This window comes from Psilocybe cubensis, chromosome 1, assembly GCF_017499595.1.
Source record: "Psilocybe cubensis strain MGC-MH-2018 chromosome 1, whole genome shotgun sequence".
In the NCBI taxonomy this organism is placed as follows: domain Eukaryota; kingdom Fungi; phylum Basidiomycota; class Agaricomycetes; order Agaricales; family Agrocybaceae; genus Psilocybe; species Psilocybe cubensis.
This window is the reverse complement of record NC_062999.1, coordinates 3,043,174-3,058,443: the sequence shown is the minus strand read 5'-3', so window position 1 is coordinate 3,058,443 and position 15,270 is coordinate 3,043,174. Positions and strand designations below refer to the sequence as shown.

Here is a 15,270-nt window from a genome sequence, read left to right as displayed (position 1 = left end):
GATTCATTATTTTTAGCTGACCCACCATTGTTGTGCACCTCCAAGGAGACCGGAGATGGAGGAAATTGCTATCAGTGAACCTCCTTGTGGAACCTGGTTTGTCATCTGGACTGCGACCTCTGGTGGGTGTAGTTATATCAGCTCGCCTATCACCCAGTTATTTCCCATACTGATGTACCTTGTACAATATAGAACGTCCCATCAAGATTTACCTGGCGTGTACGTTCCCAAGTTTCTAGAGGCATCGTCAAAAAGTCGGAGAATGGGCATATCCCAACGTTGGAAACCAGGACATCAATCCGTCCAAATTTCTTGACTCCGTTTTCTACTATCTTTTATTGATTGAAAGGTAAGTTGTTTTTCAACAGACTGGATAATTGACCTTGCCCTTTTGGATGTTTCAATCTTCGCGATATCTCCAGGTATGATAACGGTCTGAGCACCTCGTTCTTCCACTTCCTTTTGAAGAGTATATATCTCTTGCGTCGTCTCCTCATCTCCAAGAAAATGTAGTATCAACCCAAATGCTCCTTGCTTCACGAATTCAAGAGCACTGCAATCGATATGCATTTTTATTTTATTAAAAATTAAATGGATCCTTTCTGCTTACCATGCTCGGCCAATCCCTCTAGATGCTCCCGTAATACACACGACCTTGTTAGGTGCTAACGACATGGGAAGAATCGCAAATATTCCACGTAACTTGCTCATTTTCTATCTTCCAGATCTTATTAAATATGCCTACGACATCCAAATAAATAGATGTCGCATGAATGAGCCGGCCCGTCTAAGCCTTATAGATGCATCATCTCGGCGGCCCGTTGGGAAGAACATGAACAAGCCTACTTCTTCTGAAGTCACCAGGACATTCTACGTTTATCAGCTCATGGGATTCAGGCAGGAACACCCAAAAGTTGGTCATTCAATCCTGATTGCTTATCTTTCTCACCACGCACATTCTCATTTCGACTTTTCTTGGCCAGCCTCTATCGCCTCCATTTACCTTTCACTAGTATGCCATCTGCCAAAATGTTCGTTCTTGTTTACAGCTCAAATCACAGAAAGGAATTTACATGATGAAATAGATATTATGACTCAGATGCAGATCTCTCGCTCCTGGAGGGCAAGCAGATTGTCTTCCTTGGGTATTTCCAATCAAATAGGTCATTTAATGCCTAACTTAAAGCGCTGCTATTAGTTTTGGAAATCAGGGCGCCGCTCAGGCCCAGAATTTGCGTGATTCTGGTATTCCTAACGAGAGAATTTTGATTGCAAACCGTAGGGATGCATATGCAGAAGATGCGACCTCCAAAGGTTTCATAGTTGAACACGATTTCGTCAAGGCAGCTTTTGTGGCCGACAGTGAGTATCCGACTTTGATAAGTTGCAGACAATTTGACATCAATTTCGTTTTTAGTTTTATTCATTCTCATCCCTGATCAGGTACAACCCAAAGTTTTCAACGAACAATTCGCTCCCAACTTGAAGCCGTCTGCGACCATTGTAGTGGCCAGTGGATATAATGTTCTCTTCAAACTTTTGACCTTTAGCCCGCAACAAGACGTTGTTATGGTTGCCCCTAGGTATTCTTTTGCGTCATTCATCTGTTTTCGATGGCTCTGATATGTTTGCACTAGAATGATAGGAAGTTCTGTACGCTCGCTTTATCAGAAAGGCAAGGGATATCCTTGTTTCGTTTCGGTCGAACAAGATGGCACTGGGAAGGGATTTTCTATCGCCCTGGCTCTTTCTCGAGCAATTGGCGCAACTAAAGCTGGCGCAATAGCTTCCTCTGCTCGTGAGGAAACGGCTATGGATCTTCTTGCTGGTGAGTTTACCCGTAATGGTTTGCGCTTCCAATAAACAATATTGTGATAGAACAAGCACTTTGGCCAAATATCATCATGCTGTTTCGGTCAGTACACCTCATCTTCCTTTTATGAAACCCAATACTCACATAATGCCAACGCATAGCGAAGCATTCAGTGTGCTAAAGGAAGCAGGATGTTCAGATGAGGCATTGTGTTATGAAATGTACATTTTGTTCTGAATATTTGTGATAACTGTCTAAATCGCGATTTCAGGTGGATGTCAAAGGAGCCTGCTGAGATCTTTGAACGTGCAGCAGAAGAGGGATTTATCACCCAGGTATTCTCCCTTGGATCTTGAACATACAGGGATCTTGGATATAACACTTCGTTCTCAGTTAAAGCACCATTCTATAGTATCGCAGTATGGGCAACTTAATGGTGCTCTGTCTTTGGACGGCGTTTCCACTAGGGCCCATTTTAAAGATATTCTAAATAATCAGGTGAGTATGCGTTATCGCAAGCATTCTGTTCAACATTTTTTCGAGCTTAACAAACAAATGTCTAGATTCTTAGTGGAAAATTTTCCCGTCACCTTACCAATATTGAGCCCGAGCTCGAGTTGGAGGGTTTTGACAATCCGTTGAATCGATTGTATGAACAAATGGAACAGTCGGAATTGGCACAAGCGGAAAAAAGAGTGCGAGAAAGATTGGCTGGTTTGCTTTAGGGCGCATCCAGCCATTTTTTACTGCTTCAACCGTTTTGGTTTTCAGAGGATGTCTTCTATGTATATATTAGTCCTATTGATGATCACCTACGACTATTTTTCCAGTGCCAACATACATGTGGCTATCTCAAAAATACTACAGGTACTGGATGCAAAAAGAATGAACTTCACATGGAACAACAATCTTACCTTAACCTACCCCTCTTTTTGCCTAGAGATACAGTATAAGTCACCATCGCAGACCATTAGTTAGATACGTTAGAGTAGAACGGTGTGCAAACACACCTGTGCGTATCAGCCCTTCGATTGCTTGCAGCACATTAATAACTCGAGCTCAATCAAATCAAAGCAAAGGCTGAGGCGATGACCCTCAGGGTATAAATACGGACAAGCAAAGAGTGTCGCGGGTTTTTTTGGTCACACCTGACCTCTCTTACGACTCGCACTCTACCTCATTCAACTCTGCATGTCTTCGGCTACTGGCAAAATGGAAATTGATAAATCTCCAAACAATCATTCGTACGTTTCACGAATATTCCATTTTGACAGATTTTGTCATTTCTCACTGAGTTGTAGTTCTCGGAATTTGTCTACTGATACTCTCCGCACTAGGCGCTCACACCGATCTGTGTCAAGAGACCACGACCATGACAAGAAAGATAGACGAAGGGAGCCTGACGAAAGAAGAAAAAGAAGTCGCAGTCGTGACAGAGGAAGTGAAAGAGGGTACCGGGACCGTTCGCGCGACGGATATCGGGATCGTGATAGGGACCGCCGACGTGACAGAGAGGATAGAGGACATCGTAGCAGCAGGCATGACGGGCCTGATGTTAGACACGGTCGACGCGATAGAGATAGAGGGGATAGGGAACGAGGGGACAGGGACAGAGAGAGAGACAGGGATAGGGATAGAGAGGACCGTGATCGCAGGCGAAAGCGTACTGAAGACTATGATGGACCAGAACGCGATCACGACGATAGGGTTAAGAGAAAGAGGTCCGAAACACTAGACGATATTCCACCACCCCCTCCAAACTTGCCACCCCCACCCCCTCCCCGGGACAGTCCTCGTTCAGCTCGTTCTGGAGACCGTAGAAGAGGTGACAAAAATGATTATGATGATCCAAGAAGTGCAAGAAGACGTAGTCGTCCCCTCGATGATGACGACGACGAACTTGGCATGAGGAGCCCTCCGCCGCCGGGTGTTAGGTAAGGAAGCCATTGTTTGTAACAGTCATATATCTCATTATGTGCAGACGGGGCTCTCCATCATACCCTTCATACGATAATCAAATGGATGACCCGTATAATCCTGATGAACCAAAAGAAGACGATTCTGAAGCACGATCAGTTTTTGTTTCGCAACTTGCTGCGCGCTTGACCGCTCGAGACCTAGGCTATTTCTTCGAAGATAAGCTCGGGGAAGGAACCGTAATGGATTCAAGGATTGTCACTGACAGGCTATCTCGTCGATCTAAAGGGTGACTAAACTTTTTTTTTGTTCTGCTCCCTTGAAGACTAATGATATTCTGGGAAGGATTGGTTATGTTGAGTTCCGGTCTATTGATCTCGTAGAAAAGGCTCTTGCTCTTTCTGGCACAGTAGTCATGGGTCTACCCATCATGGTACAACTAACTGAATCTGAAAGAAACAAATTACATCCGGGTGACGGGTATGCGTCAAATTTTGTCAACTTTTGCTGAGGTCTAATGGAGTTTTTAGAAGCCTTAATCTCCCTCCAGGGGTCACATCGTCCCATGGATCTATGCAGTAGGTCTTTTCTACGTACACACGTCTCAATATTTAACTCTTTCTTTATCAGGTTATATGTCGGTTCTTTGCATTTCAACCTTACCGAATCCGATATCAAGCAGGTGTTTGAACCTTTTGGTGAACTTGAATTTGTCGATTTGCATAGGGACCCGATGACAGGGCGCAGTAAGGGCTATGCCTTTGTTCAGTATGTCAACTCCATTTTTTAGGAAGCAATACCTTACGCGTCTTTAGATACAAGCGCTCTGAGGATGCTAGAATGGCTCTTGAACAAATGGAAGGATTTGAGCTTGCTGGTCGTACTGTAGGCGAAGCTTTTTTTCATCATGGAAGTTCTCTCAATCGAAAAATATAGCTTCGCGTCAACACTGTTCATGAAAAGGGAACCGCTAAGTACACTCAACAGGATTCCTTAGATGAAGCGGGCGGTGAGGAATCAGTCTTTTCTAAATTCTCAGTTGATACTGACAGTACTTTCAGGTGGTAACTTGAACGCTGCTTCACGACAAGCACTGATGCAGAAACTTGCTAGGACTGAATCTGCTCCTTCTCTTCCAGAGCCTGCGTAAGTTTATCACAGCAATCAAGATTTTTGATATCTTACCAGAGAAACGTAGACCACGCGTCAATATTCCTCAATCCATGCAATCTCGTTCCGTATTGTTGAAGAATATGTTTGATCCAGAGGAGTATGTTCATTCCAAGTTCCATGAATTGTCATTTGTTAACTGACCTTTCAAGGGAAACGGAACGCGACTGGGACAAAGATTTGGCTGAAGATGTCAAAGGAGAATGCGAAAACAAGTATGGCTCAGTCACAGCAATCAAGGTCGAAAAAGAAACCCAGGTGTGTATTGCTTTGAATGAGCAATTTTATACTTCTGACACACAAACAGGGCGAAATCTACGTCAAATTTGAAACTATTGAATCGGCTAAGAAAGCTATTCAAGGCCTAAACGGTCGCTGGTTTGGTGGTCGACAAGTTTCCGCGGCGTTCATATCTGACGCCATTATGCAAGCCCATCAGTAGTGTTCTTGCGGCCAGACTTTAGAAAGCAGTGTTGTGCCAGCAAGTAATTAGGATTGTAAGACACATCCTCACTGAACTTTCTTTTTTTTCGTTTATAAACAGATCAGATACAAGACACATAGCGTTTGACGCCTTTCCTTTTCTTACGTTGCTACATCTCAATTTGTGTAAAGTCCAGATCCCCTTCCCCTCCTATCTAAGGTTGCCATCTTGGCTTTCCTAGAGTGTGACAGGCAGGTTATACACAGATACATCTTGACATTTTTTGTGCTTTTACCCTCAAATGTTTTTTCCGTGTTAGATTATCAACCGAAAAATAATAAGCAATCTTGTCGTACCCGGCAATCGATCATCAACCACACCTTTAGTATGTGGACATGGTTCAGACCTTGCCTCGGACTTGACATCTGCAGGAAACTGACGGTTTGAGATGTAGGTTCTTTCGTAGGTCTCTTGTTCGATGGGTTGAAAAGGAAGGCATTATACACAAACTAATACATGTAACGGAACGAAGGGGAAATTGGGCCCAGAGCCAAAGTTTCCGTATCAACATCAGCTGCTGTAATGTTGACGTTTTGGACCCTGTTCCTTCGCTGATTTTCTAATCTCATGTATATCCCAACGCTAGACCAACATGTTTGAACAGCCTGATCCGTGATGTGCGACAGTGAATTTACCTTGCAACGAGTAACAAGCACAGTCCACCAAAACCAGCTGCGAAGTGTTAATGAACAACGACAAAGCTGAGCCATTTCGCACGGACCTGATATCGCCAGAGCTGGTTTGGATGTGTGAGTGCTTGAAAATGAAATAAAAATGGTTGCCTGACCTGGTATGTACTTAGGTTCGTCTTTAGCCCTGAACACATTAGTGGATATTAACCCAGCAGAATTTGCAATTGCAACTTGAAACATTTTCAGGTAAACAATGGCAACGGCTGCAAGGAAGCACATACCCATGACCGCTGCCACAACGGCACGTCTTGATTCACTGGGAGTGTTGTTAGAATACCATGCACTAACTAACACCGAGGGAGCGAATGCCTACAAGGGGTCAGTTTTTATTTGAAACGTCGATATGTATACGCACCCCACTTGTCAATAGGAAACAAGCAAAATATGCTACTCCTTTATCTTTTACGACATCTATTGCCCCAAGAATAACAAATCCTGTAATACCAACCGCCAATGCCACGCAACTTGGTAAACGTCAGATCTGAGTGAACATATCACAACAAACGAACTCCTACATGTGAATGGATCGTTCTCGAAAGTAGTCCGAAGAAAAGGTAAGTAATAACAGGGCTACGGTACCAACAATGTTGGGTGCGACGGTCAAAAGGTTTGTGCGGATGGTAGAATAACCCAGGCTAGCGACTATTTGCGGTAAGAAATTATTGACACTAGCCAGCGGTACTCCAAATGACAGACAAATGACGGCCCATACCCTGATCCAAAAGAATTAATACAAAAGTTCTATGCCGGGCATTCTAACGGGAAAAAATAATCACCAATACATAGGATCAGCGAACGGTCGAAACGCATCGCGAATGTTCAACTTTTCGTTAGTCGTTACAGAAGAATCTGACCGAATCCTGGCATCCGCTACCGCCCTTTGGCGTTCAGTAAGCCTAGACCACGTTGATGGGGACCTTGGAAGCCAAAACCAAGCAAAAATAGCGAATATCACGCTTAATCCACCTGTTACCATAATAAGCCTAAAAACTGGAACTTGAAACAGTCAGTAAAACTACCTTCAATCCAAAATAAAAATTGCCATGAATGGTACTTCGTGCTGTGCAGGTGGAAGACACCGTATGCGATCAACCCTAGTCAGTTGAATTTTTTAATCCGATACATCTCCAGAGTCAGAAGTAACACACCAGAAAATGCACCTGAGATTGAAGCAGCAGCTATAAGTTGGATGTAAGGACCGTCGTTTTGGGCAAAATAGGACTGCCTATACCGTAGAAAAGGCCGATTCGAGAGGCAAGTTCCCCTCGCTTATAAAAGGTCGAAAGATAGAAAACTACACCAGGGAGCATAGGCGCCTCAAAAATTCCGAGAAAAAACCGGATGGCAAAGATCTCTGGATAGCGTTAAATTGAGTTTTGAGAGGTTTGACTATTTCCGTAGTCTTGTAAATATACCTGAAAAATTCTTGGCTGCGCCGGCCAACAATGACCTGGACAATTGTGTTAGTTTAAGCTTCATAGCCGTATTACTCGCTACTCACATCGAGCCCTAATATATCGACGAGGGCGGCTTGAATAAAACCGATTTGAGTACGATTGGCATGAAGAGGCTCACAAATCCAATCATCATCAGAGGAAGGATGCGTGCAGCGGAATATCTCTTCACAAATAAAGAAATAGGCGTCCCAAAACTATTAAAAATCAGTGTCAGCCAAATCCTATTCACTCAAAGAGACAACACAGCTTACAGACAAAACGGGACCTTAGAATATTTTTTTGTTTTTAAATCTAGGATTAAGAATAAAGATTGGTACATGGTTTGGAAACCTCACATAGAATATCATAACGAGCAGGTAATACTTGGATAAATATCGTTACTGTGGATTGCCTCACAGAGAATACATAGCTCAAACCTGGTTGCCTGTGAGGTGGATGTCCTGTTAATCGAACGTGAGCAGCGGTTCCATGAGTAGGAAGGATATATCACTTACTTTATCCCATCCATCGGTTTTTGCATTTCCGACGTTTCCTTTATCTAAAGCATTACAAAGGTACCTATGTGAACAACGCAAACAAGTTAGAAAAGCTCATCATGAAATCTTTGACAAACATAAATGCCATAGGAGGTAGCAAGTTTAGATCAAACATCCAGCGGAGTTCACGCTCTTCTTCAGGATCAACTTGAGACATATCCAGTCGTATAAGGTCATCCTTTTGGTCGCGATTTTTGCTCGAGGTCCTCAATATTTCGTTGGAAATGGGAGCAGACGCCATGATGATGATGAGCAGAGTTCACCGAAAGCAGGGCCGCGATTGCAGGCATGGAACACTGATTCTTTTGTATAGCCAAAATGGATAAGAATCTTCATTATGCCGAATACCCCAACGTCTCGTGAGTAGTGCAATCAGGTTTCAAAGGCTGTAGCGACTAAAAATAGAAGATAACGAAAATAATGGCCGTGAGTCGAAAATGCTTGGGGAAAGAAGGATACTTGACCTAGTCAACTGGATTCGCATGGCTTCTTCAAAACACGGACCGCGCGATCCGAGGTCATCTGGCTCCCTATACGATTATTATCCAATACATAACCTCTTGATTGAATGTGATAAGTGAATCAACAACCCAGATAGAACGAACAACTCAAACCTGCCGTCATGTCTGTCGAAAAAATCAACTCCACCAAAAATTCGAACTTCCAACACATCCTTTGTGAGTTCCCAAGTGTTTAATGGTGATGCATATAATAACGAACGCGTATTGTAGCGCATGCAACAAAAGTTCCTGGTCTGATATTCCTGAGCGGCCAAACGCCAACAGATGTGAACGGCCAAGTCGTTCAAGGGGGAATAAAGGAGCACACAGTAACAAATTGCAGAGAGAAAACCGAACATAGTTTTAATGGTATTCATTTTAGGCCCAATGCATCCACAATTTAGGAAACGTTTTGGAAGCTGCTGGGTCGTCTTGGGAGAAAGTGGTCAAAGTTAACGTATACTTGAAGAACATGGATAACTTTACTGAAATGAATGAAGTGTATGAGAAGGTAAGTTCATTTAGAAACGAAGTGTAGCACCCACTAAAACCTTATGTGCTAGCTTTTGCCCAGTCCAAAGCCTGCGCGGACTTGTATTCAAGCGGCAAAACTGCCGAACGATGTTGATGTTGAAATAGAGGCGATCGCAGCCGCATAATGATTGAAAGGTCCTTCAACAGTGAAGTTGTTGGGTTGTATGGCAATGTAGGCCTCTCGAGGGACCACACGCGAAACAGAATACATTGATTGTGATTTCATTGTGGAGACATGAATTGAGCATAATAAGATGCACAGGATGAACTATAGTTGAATCTAAGAAAAATGCTTTGTAATATGATATACCTAGCTGAACCATCAACGAGAGACGACTTTCTCTCGGCAGCGGTTGGCATTTTTTGGGTCGGCTATCAGGTGGCAAATGGTATGTGCCCTTTCCAGTGTTTTATTAGGACCTTCATGGATGGCCAATTTATCAAAGACAGATGCATCGAGAGAACGGCATAAAGCTTCAAATAGCCTGCGCGCGTCATCTGCCATGAATCCACCAAATATCATTGCTTTTGTTAAAGATTTGAATTTTGTTGTTATTTGGGGGACCTGGTGACATTTGGACAGTTCCATTGAGTGATGATTGAATGAAATTAGGAAAAATGCACTGACATCATTCAGGAGAGCATTGAACATGGCACCACAGTCTTCAATATCACGCTTGAAGGGGTTGTCTGCTCGTTTGTTTGCACCAATTCCATCTTGAGTTGATGTGGAAGAGGATAGAAATGGCGATGAGTTCGGAATGCGCGTTGCTTGACTAAAGTCGACAAAATAGTATCGGACGGGATAAGAGTAACGATCAAACCGGGGCGTGGCGAGTTCATCCCCAGGGCGCAGGAGTGCGGGAGTATGCGGCATACTGCTGAGATCAACCATGAAAGACGTGTGTTCACCGCATCTAAAACCAGCGATGCGCTGTTCGTGAAGGAATGAAAGGCCCTAATGTCAATACGTGAGATTATAGTGTATACGTTTGAAATAGAACGCCAACCTCAAGAACCTGTCTGAAGAAGTCAATATAGTGGGCAACAGAGGCCAGAGGCGGATTGTTGTATTCGAAAAGGCGATGCATGCATAGGTAGATGTAATCATCTCTCTCTACGGCTCGCACAATATGAGGAGAGGGATTCCATGGATCTTCTCTTAGCTCTGGGACATTGAGTTCCAGAAGGAGAAGGAGCTCTAGTGAAGAAGATTTTTTAAAACGTTTGACCATGAGTGGAGGTAAAGCTTCTTGGTATCGATACATCGTGTCATCCAGCGGTGAATCAAACAGGACCTGGGGAAGGAGTTCAGCACACTTTTTCAATCGTATTGGAGGGAATAAGCGGACTAAATCGTGTTGATTATGACTGATAAATGGATTAGGTTTTCGTTCGAGTAGTATGTCGATAATGCGGTCATAGTTTCTGAACCCACATCAGTGGAAAATGAGATAGTCACGATTGTGATAACTCACACCATATCACTATCTGGTATATTTACATTTGACTGTGAAGAGCTAGCACTCTTCAAAAGTGATTTCAATTCTGCGTCAGAGTCGTAATTCAATCCGTGGTCAGCGCTTCTGATGCGCGGCATTCTTTGTAAGGGATGACCAAATTCTGGATGCAATCCAGCATCGTCGAGAGTCGAGTCGGTTTGCGCGTCATCTTCGTCCTCATTGTAAGATGATTCCGATTCGCAAGAGTCCGAAGCTGGTGGAGACTCGTATATTGCGTTTCCAAAATAACTGTCTGTAGTAGGTCCCGGAGTAGTAGGTCCTGATGAAAGAATGGAATCCGGTGACCTTGAGGTTGACTTGGGAGATAACGGCGAACTTGACGGGATTTGTGTATCTGCAGACCTCATGGTGATGGGTGAAATGAAGAAAGCAAGTAACCAACCCAACAGAATCTCCTTTGAAATGGAGTAGATCGAAGGAGAAACATATTGAATTCCACAGTGATAATATCCGCCGTCATCACAGGAGTCTCATATCGATCCCTGGTTGTCGCCATTTGAAATGTGAATAGTTGTGGTTTGCTTCTTTGCAAAAGATGAAGGGAAATACTTATATAGGTGACTTGCCATACAATTCACGTATCGCAAATGGAAACGCTGGTGCAAAGCATTTACTAGTGCATACGAGTAGCAGTGGTAGACTGCCACTCTGGAACATCGAATGAACCACAATACCCTCCGTCCGTGCCAAGGTGGTTTTTAAATCATCACATGATCGTGTAAATTTAATCTACAAATGACTTCGGATCAAATCTCCAACGACCCGCAAGCTTTTGTCCTTCCTTGTGCAGGAAATCAGATTATGAAGACAAGTTGGCGTTAAGAAATCCTCTTAGTCTGATGACAACCTATCTTTTCCAGCTATACCGACCTCAAACGCATATGTTTCCCTTAAACGGATCTTCTACGTGTACTCCCAAAGCATATATCTATTTAATCTATTGACGGACAGAGCGGACCGTGTCTTCTAAACATCTCCCGTGAGCTGACCACCTCTGACCGGGACCATTCGCCAGAGTCAACCTTCGCTGCATACCTAAGGGACCGTCAGACTGTCGACAAACAAGCCCAAGCAATCATGGCGTCGTCCGAGAGTCATAGTGGCCGCATTTAAGTTTCCCTCAGCTACCTATCCATCTCGTCGAATTTCTTGCATCTAACATGGCGTTGCAATCAAACACACCCCTGGAGTTCCTCAACGGCCCAAATAAGCAAGCACTTCTCGATGCATATGTTGGGAAACCCATCGACAGTATCAGAACTCCAGCTATCTTCATTGACCGCAAATTGTTTGCGCATAATTGCGCAAACATGCACAAAAAGGCACTGGATTGGGGTGCGACCTTCCGTGCTCATCTCAAGACGCACAAAGTGAGCCTTTTTTCGAAATGATCTGGAGTTGCTAATAATCAACGGAGTAACAGACCGTTGAAGGAACAAGGCTCCAACTACATTCACAAGCAAACCAAACACATGCTGTTATTGTCTCCACTCTCATGGAGGCTTGGCAGGTTGTCCGTAGCGGGTTAGTCGCAGATTCCACGGTCAAAGATGTGAGTGTTCCAGACATCATTGAAATACTTCATGAAGATGAGTTTTTTTAATAGCTGTTATACGGTCTCCCAGTTGCTATAAACAAAGTGCAAGATCTTTCGAATCTTCGACAAGAATTTGCTCAAAGTGGAGGTATCGTTCGGCTACTAGTTGACCATCCCGACCAAATCACATTTCTGGATCAATTTGAAGCCAATCAAGCAACATCGGCCAAGTGGTCTGTCTTCATTAAAATAAACGGTGGTCAAAAGTCAGTTTTGACGACATTGGAGTTATTGACCTTTGCTGATACAATCTAGCCGTGCTGGAGTATCTCCTGGATCACCTGTATTTTACTCCCTTCTTGATGCCGTTGTGAAATCTAAATTTGTTAGGCTTTTTGGATTTTATGGGCATGCAGGAAATTCATACGCATCGACGTCACTTTCTGATGCCTCTGCATTTTTGTCCGGGGAGGTTCGAGCTGTAAACATCGCCGCCGAGTACGCGCTGGATATGATTTCGAAATTGAATCATCGTGTCGATGTTACCCAACCATTTACACTGTCTGTTGGATCAACACCAACGGCACACGCTGCCAGTAAACAGACAAGGGAACTGCTTTCTGAAGTGTTGCATGGTACTCTGGAGCTTCATGCAGGCGAGAATTATCATTGCCATTTGATTTTTTTACTAAATCTTCTCATAGGTAATTATCCTATGCTAGATTTGCAACAACAACATACGAGCTTGATCGATTATGCTCGCATCGCCCAACATGTCAGGGCAACAGTAGTATCATATTACCCTGGCAGAGGCGTGGATGGAGTCGATGAAGCTTTGGTGGACGCCGGGGCTATCGCATTTAGCAAAGACACAGGTCCTTCAGGAAGCTTCGGGGAGGTCATCGGTCTTCCATGGACTCTATCAAGGATATCACAAGAACATGGAATTTTGACTCCAAGAAACTCAAGCGCGACTCCTCTGAAACTCGGAACGATTGTCCGTATCGTTGGCCAACATGCCTGTTTGACTGCTGCAGTAAGCTTTCTTTTCTTTTTGGAGAGCGCTAATTCTCATCGGCCTTTAATGAGGCATATCCATGGTATTATATTATTGATAGTGATGTAGGCGAGGGAAATGAGGTTGTTGATGTATGGGTCCCATGGAAGGGATGGTGAATGTGGAGGAAAGCCCCTATCTCATCTATGATGACATTCATCACTCCAGGCAATTTGTACAAGTAAACTAATATCAAAGATTTGATGAAAGAATCATATTAAGAGTCTATTTAGAGTTTACAGACTCCAAATTCTGCCTTTTGCCTTGCTTCACGCTTGAGAAATTCTAGCCCATTTTCCAAGCCCCTGAACGACTCACGTGATCAGGTTTACTGTTCATCAACATCATAAATGGTCAAGTCAAGCGACTGAGGCCATGAGGCCGTTCAGAGGACTTGAATCCTGAATCGTGCTCTCATTTAACTCGCTTTCGCCTTTGGCTCTTTAAGTGCCATTTCACGGTTATCATGCCCAATGATTTCGACACAGATGCCACAGAGCTTCTAGAAACATATGGTCCGTGATTCTTCACCATGTCAAGTGCTGCTCCCAGTTAAGAGATAAGCAACTCAACCAACTTGTCCTTGCAGACTTCTTGATGAAATATATTGTTATTGGTAAAATCTTTTCGTATCTCGCAGATTTGTTGGCCACTAATGCTGTTCTTTGTGCTATAGGGGAAGCCGGAACAGGGAAATCATGTTTACTGCATCACTTTACACATAACTCTTGTTCGTTTTTTCCCAGTTTCCAATCATTGCTGTAAACTTAATTCATGATAGTCAAGGATCACTCGCAACATACAATAGGCGTGGAATTCTCCAGTAGGACTGTGAAGCTGGGAGAGAAGAGGATCAAATTGCAGGTCCGTAAATGTTGAACCATCTCTTGGATCCATGTGGTCAATGCCGTCATTTTAGCTATGGGATACTGCAGGGCAGGAGCGATTTCGGTTGGTTTTTGTCAGTTGGTCTTCTGGGACACTGAGTAACACCATGAATAGGTCAGTAACGCGGAGTTATTATCGCGGCGCGGCAGGTGCGATACTCGTTTACGATATTACAAAGTGCGACGATAAGTCAGTTTCTACGCCGTCTCTACAAATATTCATCGTGTTTCAGTCGAGATTCTTTCCTAAACCTTTCACGATGGCTTGCGGATGCCCGAACATTGGCTAGCCCCAACCTTGTTGTGGTACTTGTAGGCAATAAGTCTGATCGGGAAGATGACAGAGAAGTCGAGTGGGCTGAGGCGAGCAGATGGGCGGCAGAGAACGGTGAGTACACGTGAATCGCTGGTTCTTGACTCGCAGTTGTCTTATTATAGGGTTCTTTGCAGATGTCCACTTTCTAGAAGCCTCGTCATTAACAGGGGAGAATGTGGAAGCGCCGTTCCTACTAGCGGCCCGTGCGATCCTCCTCGCAATAGAATCAGGTACTTTGGATCCCGAGAAAGCTGGCAGCGGTGTCAGCTACGGTGATAGAGCATTGCGCAGAGTCAACAGCTCTAGTCGTCTGAGTTTTGGCAGTCTGAGTGGGGCACGACGGCGGGGCACGGTCAAACTCAAGGTCAAGAACTGGATTCCTGGATCTAAATGCTGTTGAGTTAGTTCAAGCAGCCAAGCGACTCCTTCATGAGGGGTATGTCATGACATTGAGCTGTTCTTTATTTGAAATAATTGATAATTTCTCATTTCTTTTAGCAATAGTATGCATAACACCATTTCTTCCTATTCTTCCTTCTCATCCCCATTTCAACCAATCATACCCACTCCTCATTATACACTCGGCTGGCATCGTAAGTGCTGTAATCAAGGCAGTCCGCTTAATCGTGTCTGATAGTCAAAATTTCAGTCACACGGAGACCCTTTTGCTCCAACAATCTTACTTGCATTTTTACTTTTTTCTCATCTCATCCCCAGTAGATTATCTGCACATCATCTGTATGCACTCAGCCTAATTCATCGTTGCTCTCATTTAGTATTGGATAATATGTACAAGTGACTTTTGGAATTATTACTATCTTTGACTTCGTTTGCTGTCCATACGACC

At 43.8% G+C, this 15,270-nt stretch overlaps 7 protein-coding genes across 7 annotated transcripts; 5 read left to right on the top strand and 2 right to left on the bottom strand.

The window, feature by feature from the left end:
• Positions 1-55: 55 nt before the first annotated feature.
• JR316_0001035 (Putative ketol-acid reductoisomerase 3) lies at positions 56-2,538 on the top strand (the record flags this gene model as incomplete). The annotated part of the gene is made up of 13 exons (XM_047886848.1): positions 56-122; positions 193-219; positions 898-913; positions 984-1,031; positions 1,086-1,145; positions 1,199-1,362; positions 1,418-1,583; positions 1,638-1,828; positions 1,879-1,915; positions 1,975-2,034; positions 2,085-2,148; positions 2,207-2,311; positions 2,377-2,538. The coding sequence occupies 13 exons, from the start codon at positions 56-58 to the stop codon at positions 2,536-2,538; spliced, it is 1,167 nt and encodes a 388-aa protein (XP_047754594.1).
• Positions 2,539-3,004: 466 nt separating this feature from the next.
• On the top strand, positions 3,005-5,342 carry JR316_0001034 (RNA-binding protein rsd1; the record flags this gene model as incomplete). Its single annotated transcript, XM_047886847.1, has 12 exons — positions 3,005-3,057; positions 3,115-3,747; positions 3,795-4,019; positions 4,076-4,210; positions 4,261-4,308; positions 4,361-4,498; positions 4,546-4,615; positions 4,667-4,739; positions 4,792-4,876; positions 4,929-5,000; positions 5,053-5,158; positions 5,208-5,342. 12 exons carry the CDS (start codon positions 3,005-3,007, stop codon positions 5,340-5,342), a joined length of 1,773 nt encoding a protein of 590 aa, XP_047754593.1.
• A 1,630-nt stretch (positions 5,343-6,972) lies between these two features.
• On the bottom strand, positions 6,973-8,310 carry JR316_0001033 (putative transporter; the record flags this gene model as incomplete). The annotated part of the gene is made up of 5 exons (XM_047886846.1): positions 6,973-6,993; positions 7,276-7,344; positions 7,578-7,727; positions 8,028-8,091; positions 8,147-8,310. The coding sequence occupies 5 exons, from the start codon at positions 8,308-8,310 to the stop codon at positions 6,973-6,975; spliced, it is 468 nt and encodes a 155-aa protein (XP_047754592.1).
• Positions 8,311-8,691: 381 nt separating this feature from the next.
• JR316_0001032 (Protein HMF1) lies at positions 8,692-9,228 on the top strand (the record flags this gene model as incomplete). The annotated part of the gene is made up of 4 exons (XM_047886845.1): positions 8,692-8,746; positions 8,801-8,898; positions 8,952-9,080; positions 9,133-9,228. The coding sequence occupies 4 exons, from the start codon at positions 8,692-8,694 to the stop codon at positions 9,226-9,228; spliced, it is 378 nt and encodes a 125-aa protein (XP_047754591.1).
• A 197-nt stretch (positions 9,229-9,425) lies between these two features.
• JR316_0001031 (uncharacterized protein) lies at positions 9,426-10,973 on the bottom strand (the record flags this gene model as incomplete). The annotated part of the gene is made up of 5 exons (XM_047886844.1): positions 9,426-9,668; positions 9,732-10,061; positions 10,114-10,401; positions 10,456-10,531; positions 10,582-10,973. 5 exons carry the CDS (start codon positions 10,971-10,973, stop codon positions 9,426-9,428), a joined length of 1,329 nt encoding a protein of 442 aa, XP_047754590.1.
• Positions 10,974-11,786: 813 nt separating this feature from the next.
• JR316_0001030 (D-serine dehydratase) lies at positions 11,787-13,370 on the top strand (the record flags this gene model as incomplete). Its single annotated transcript, XM_047886843.1, has 6 exons — positions 11,787-11,996; positions 12,050-12,178; positions 12,233-12,429; positions 12,479-12,819; positions 12,868-13,199; positions 13,290-13,370. 6 exons carry the CDS (start codon positions 11,787-11,789, stop codon positions 13,368-13,370), a joined length of 1,290 nt encoding a protein of 429 aa, XP_047754589.1.
• An 844-nt stretch (positions 13,371-14,214) lies between these two features.
• Positions 14,215-14,823, top strand: JR316_0001029 (Ras-related protein Rab-4B; the record flags this gene model as incomplete). The annotated part of the gene is made up of 3 exons (XM_047886842.1): positions 14,215-14,222; positions 14,341-14,495; positions 14,546-14,823. The coding sequence occupies 3 exons, from the start codon at positions 14,215-14,217 to the stop codon at positions 14,821-14,823; spliced, it is 441 nt and encodes a 146-aa protein (XP_047754588.1).
• Positions 14,824-15,270: the final 447 nt, after the last annotated feature.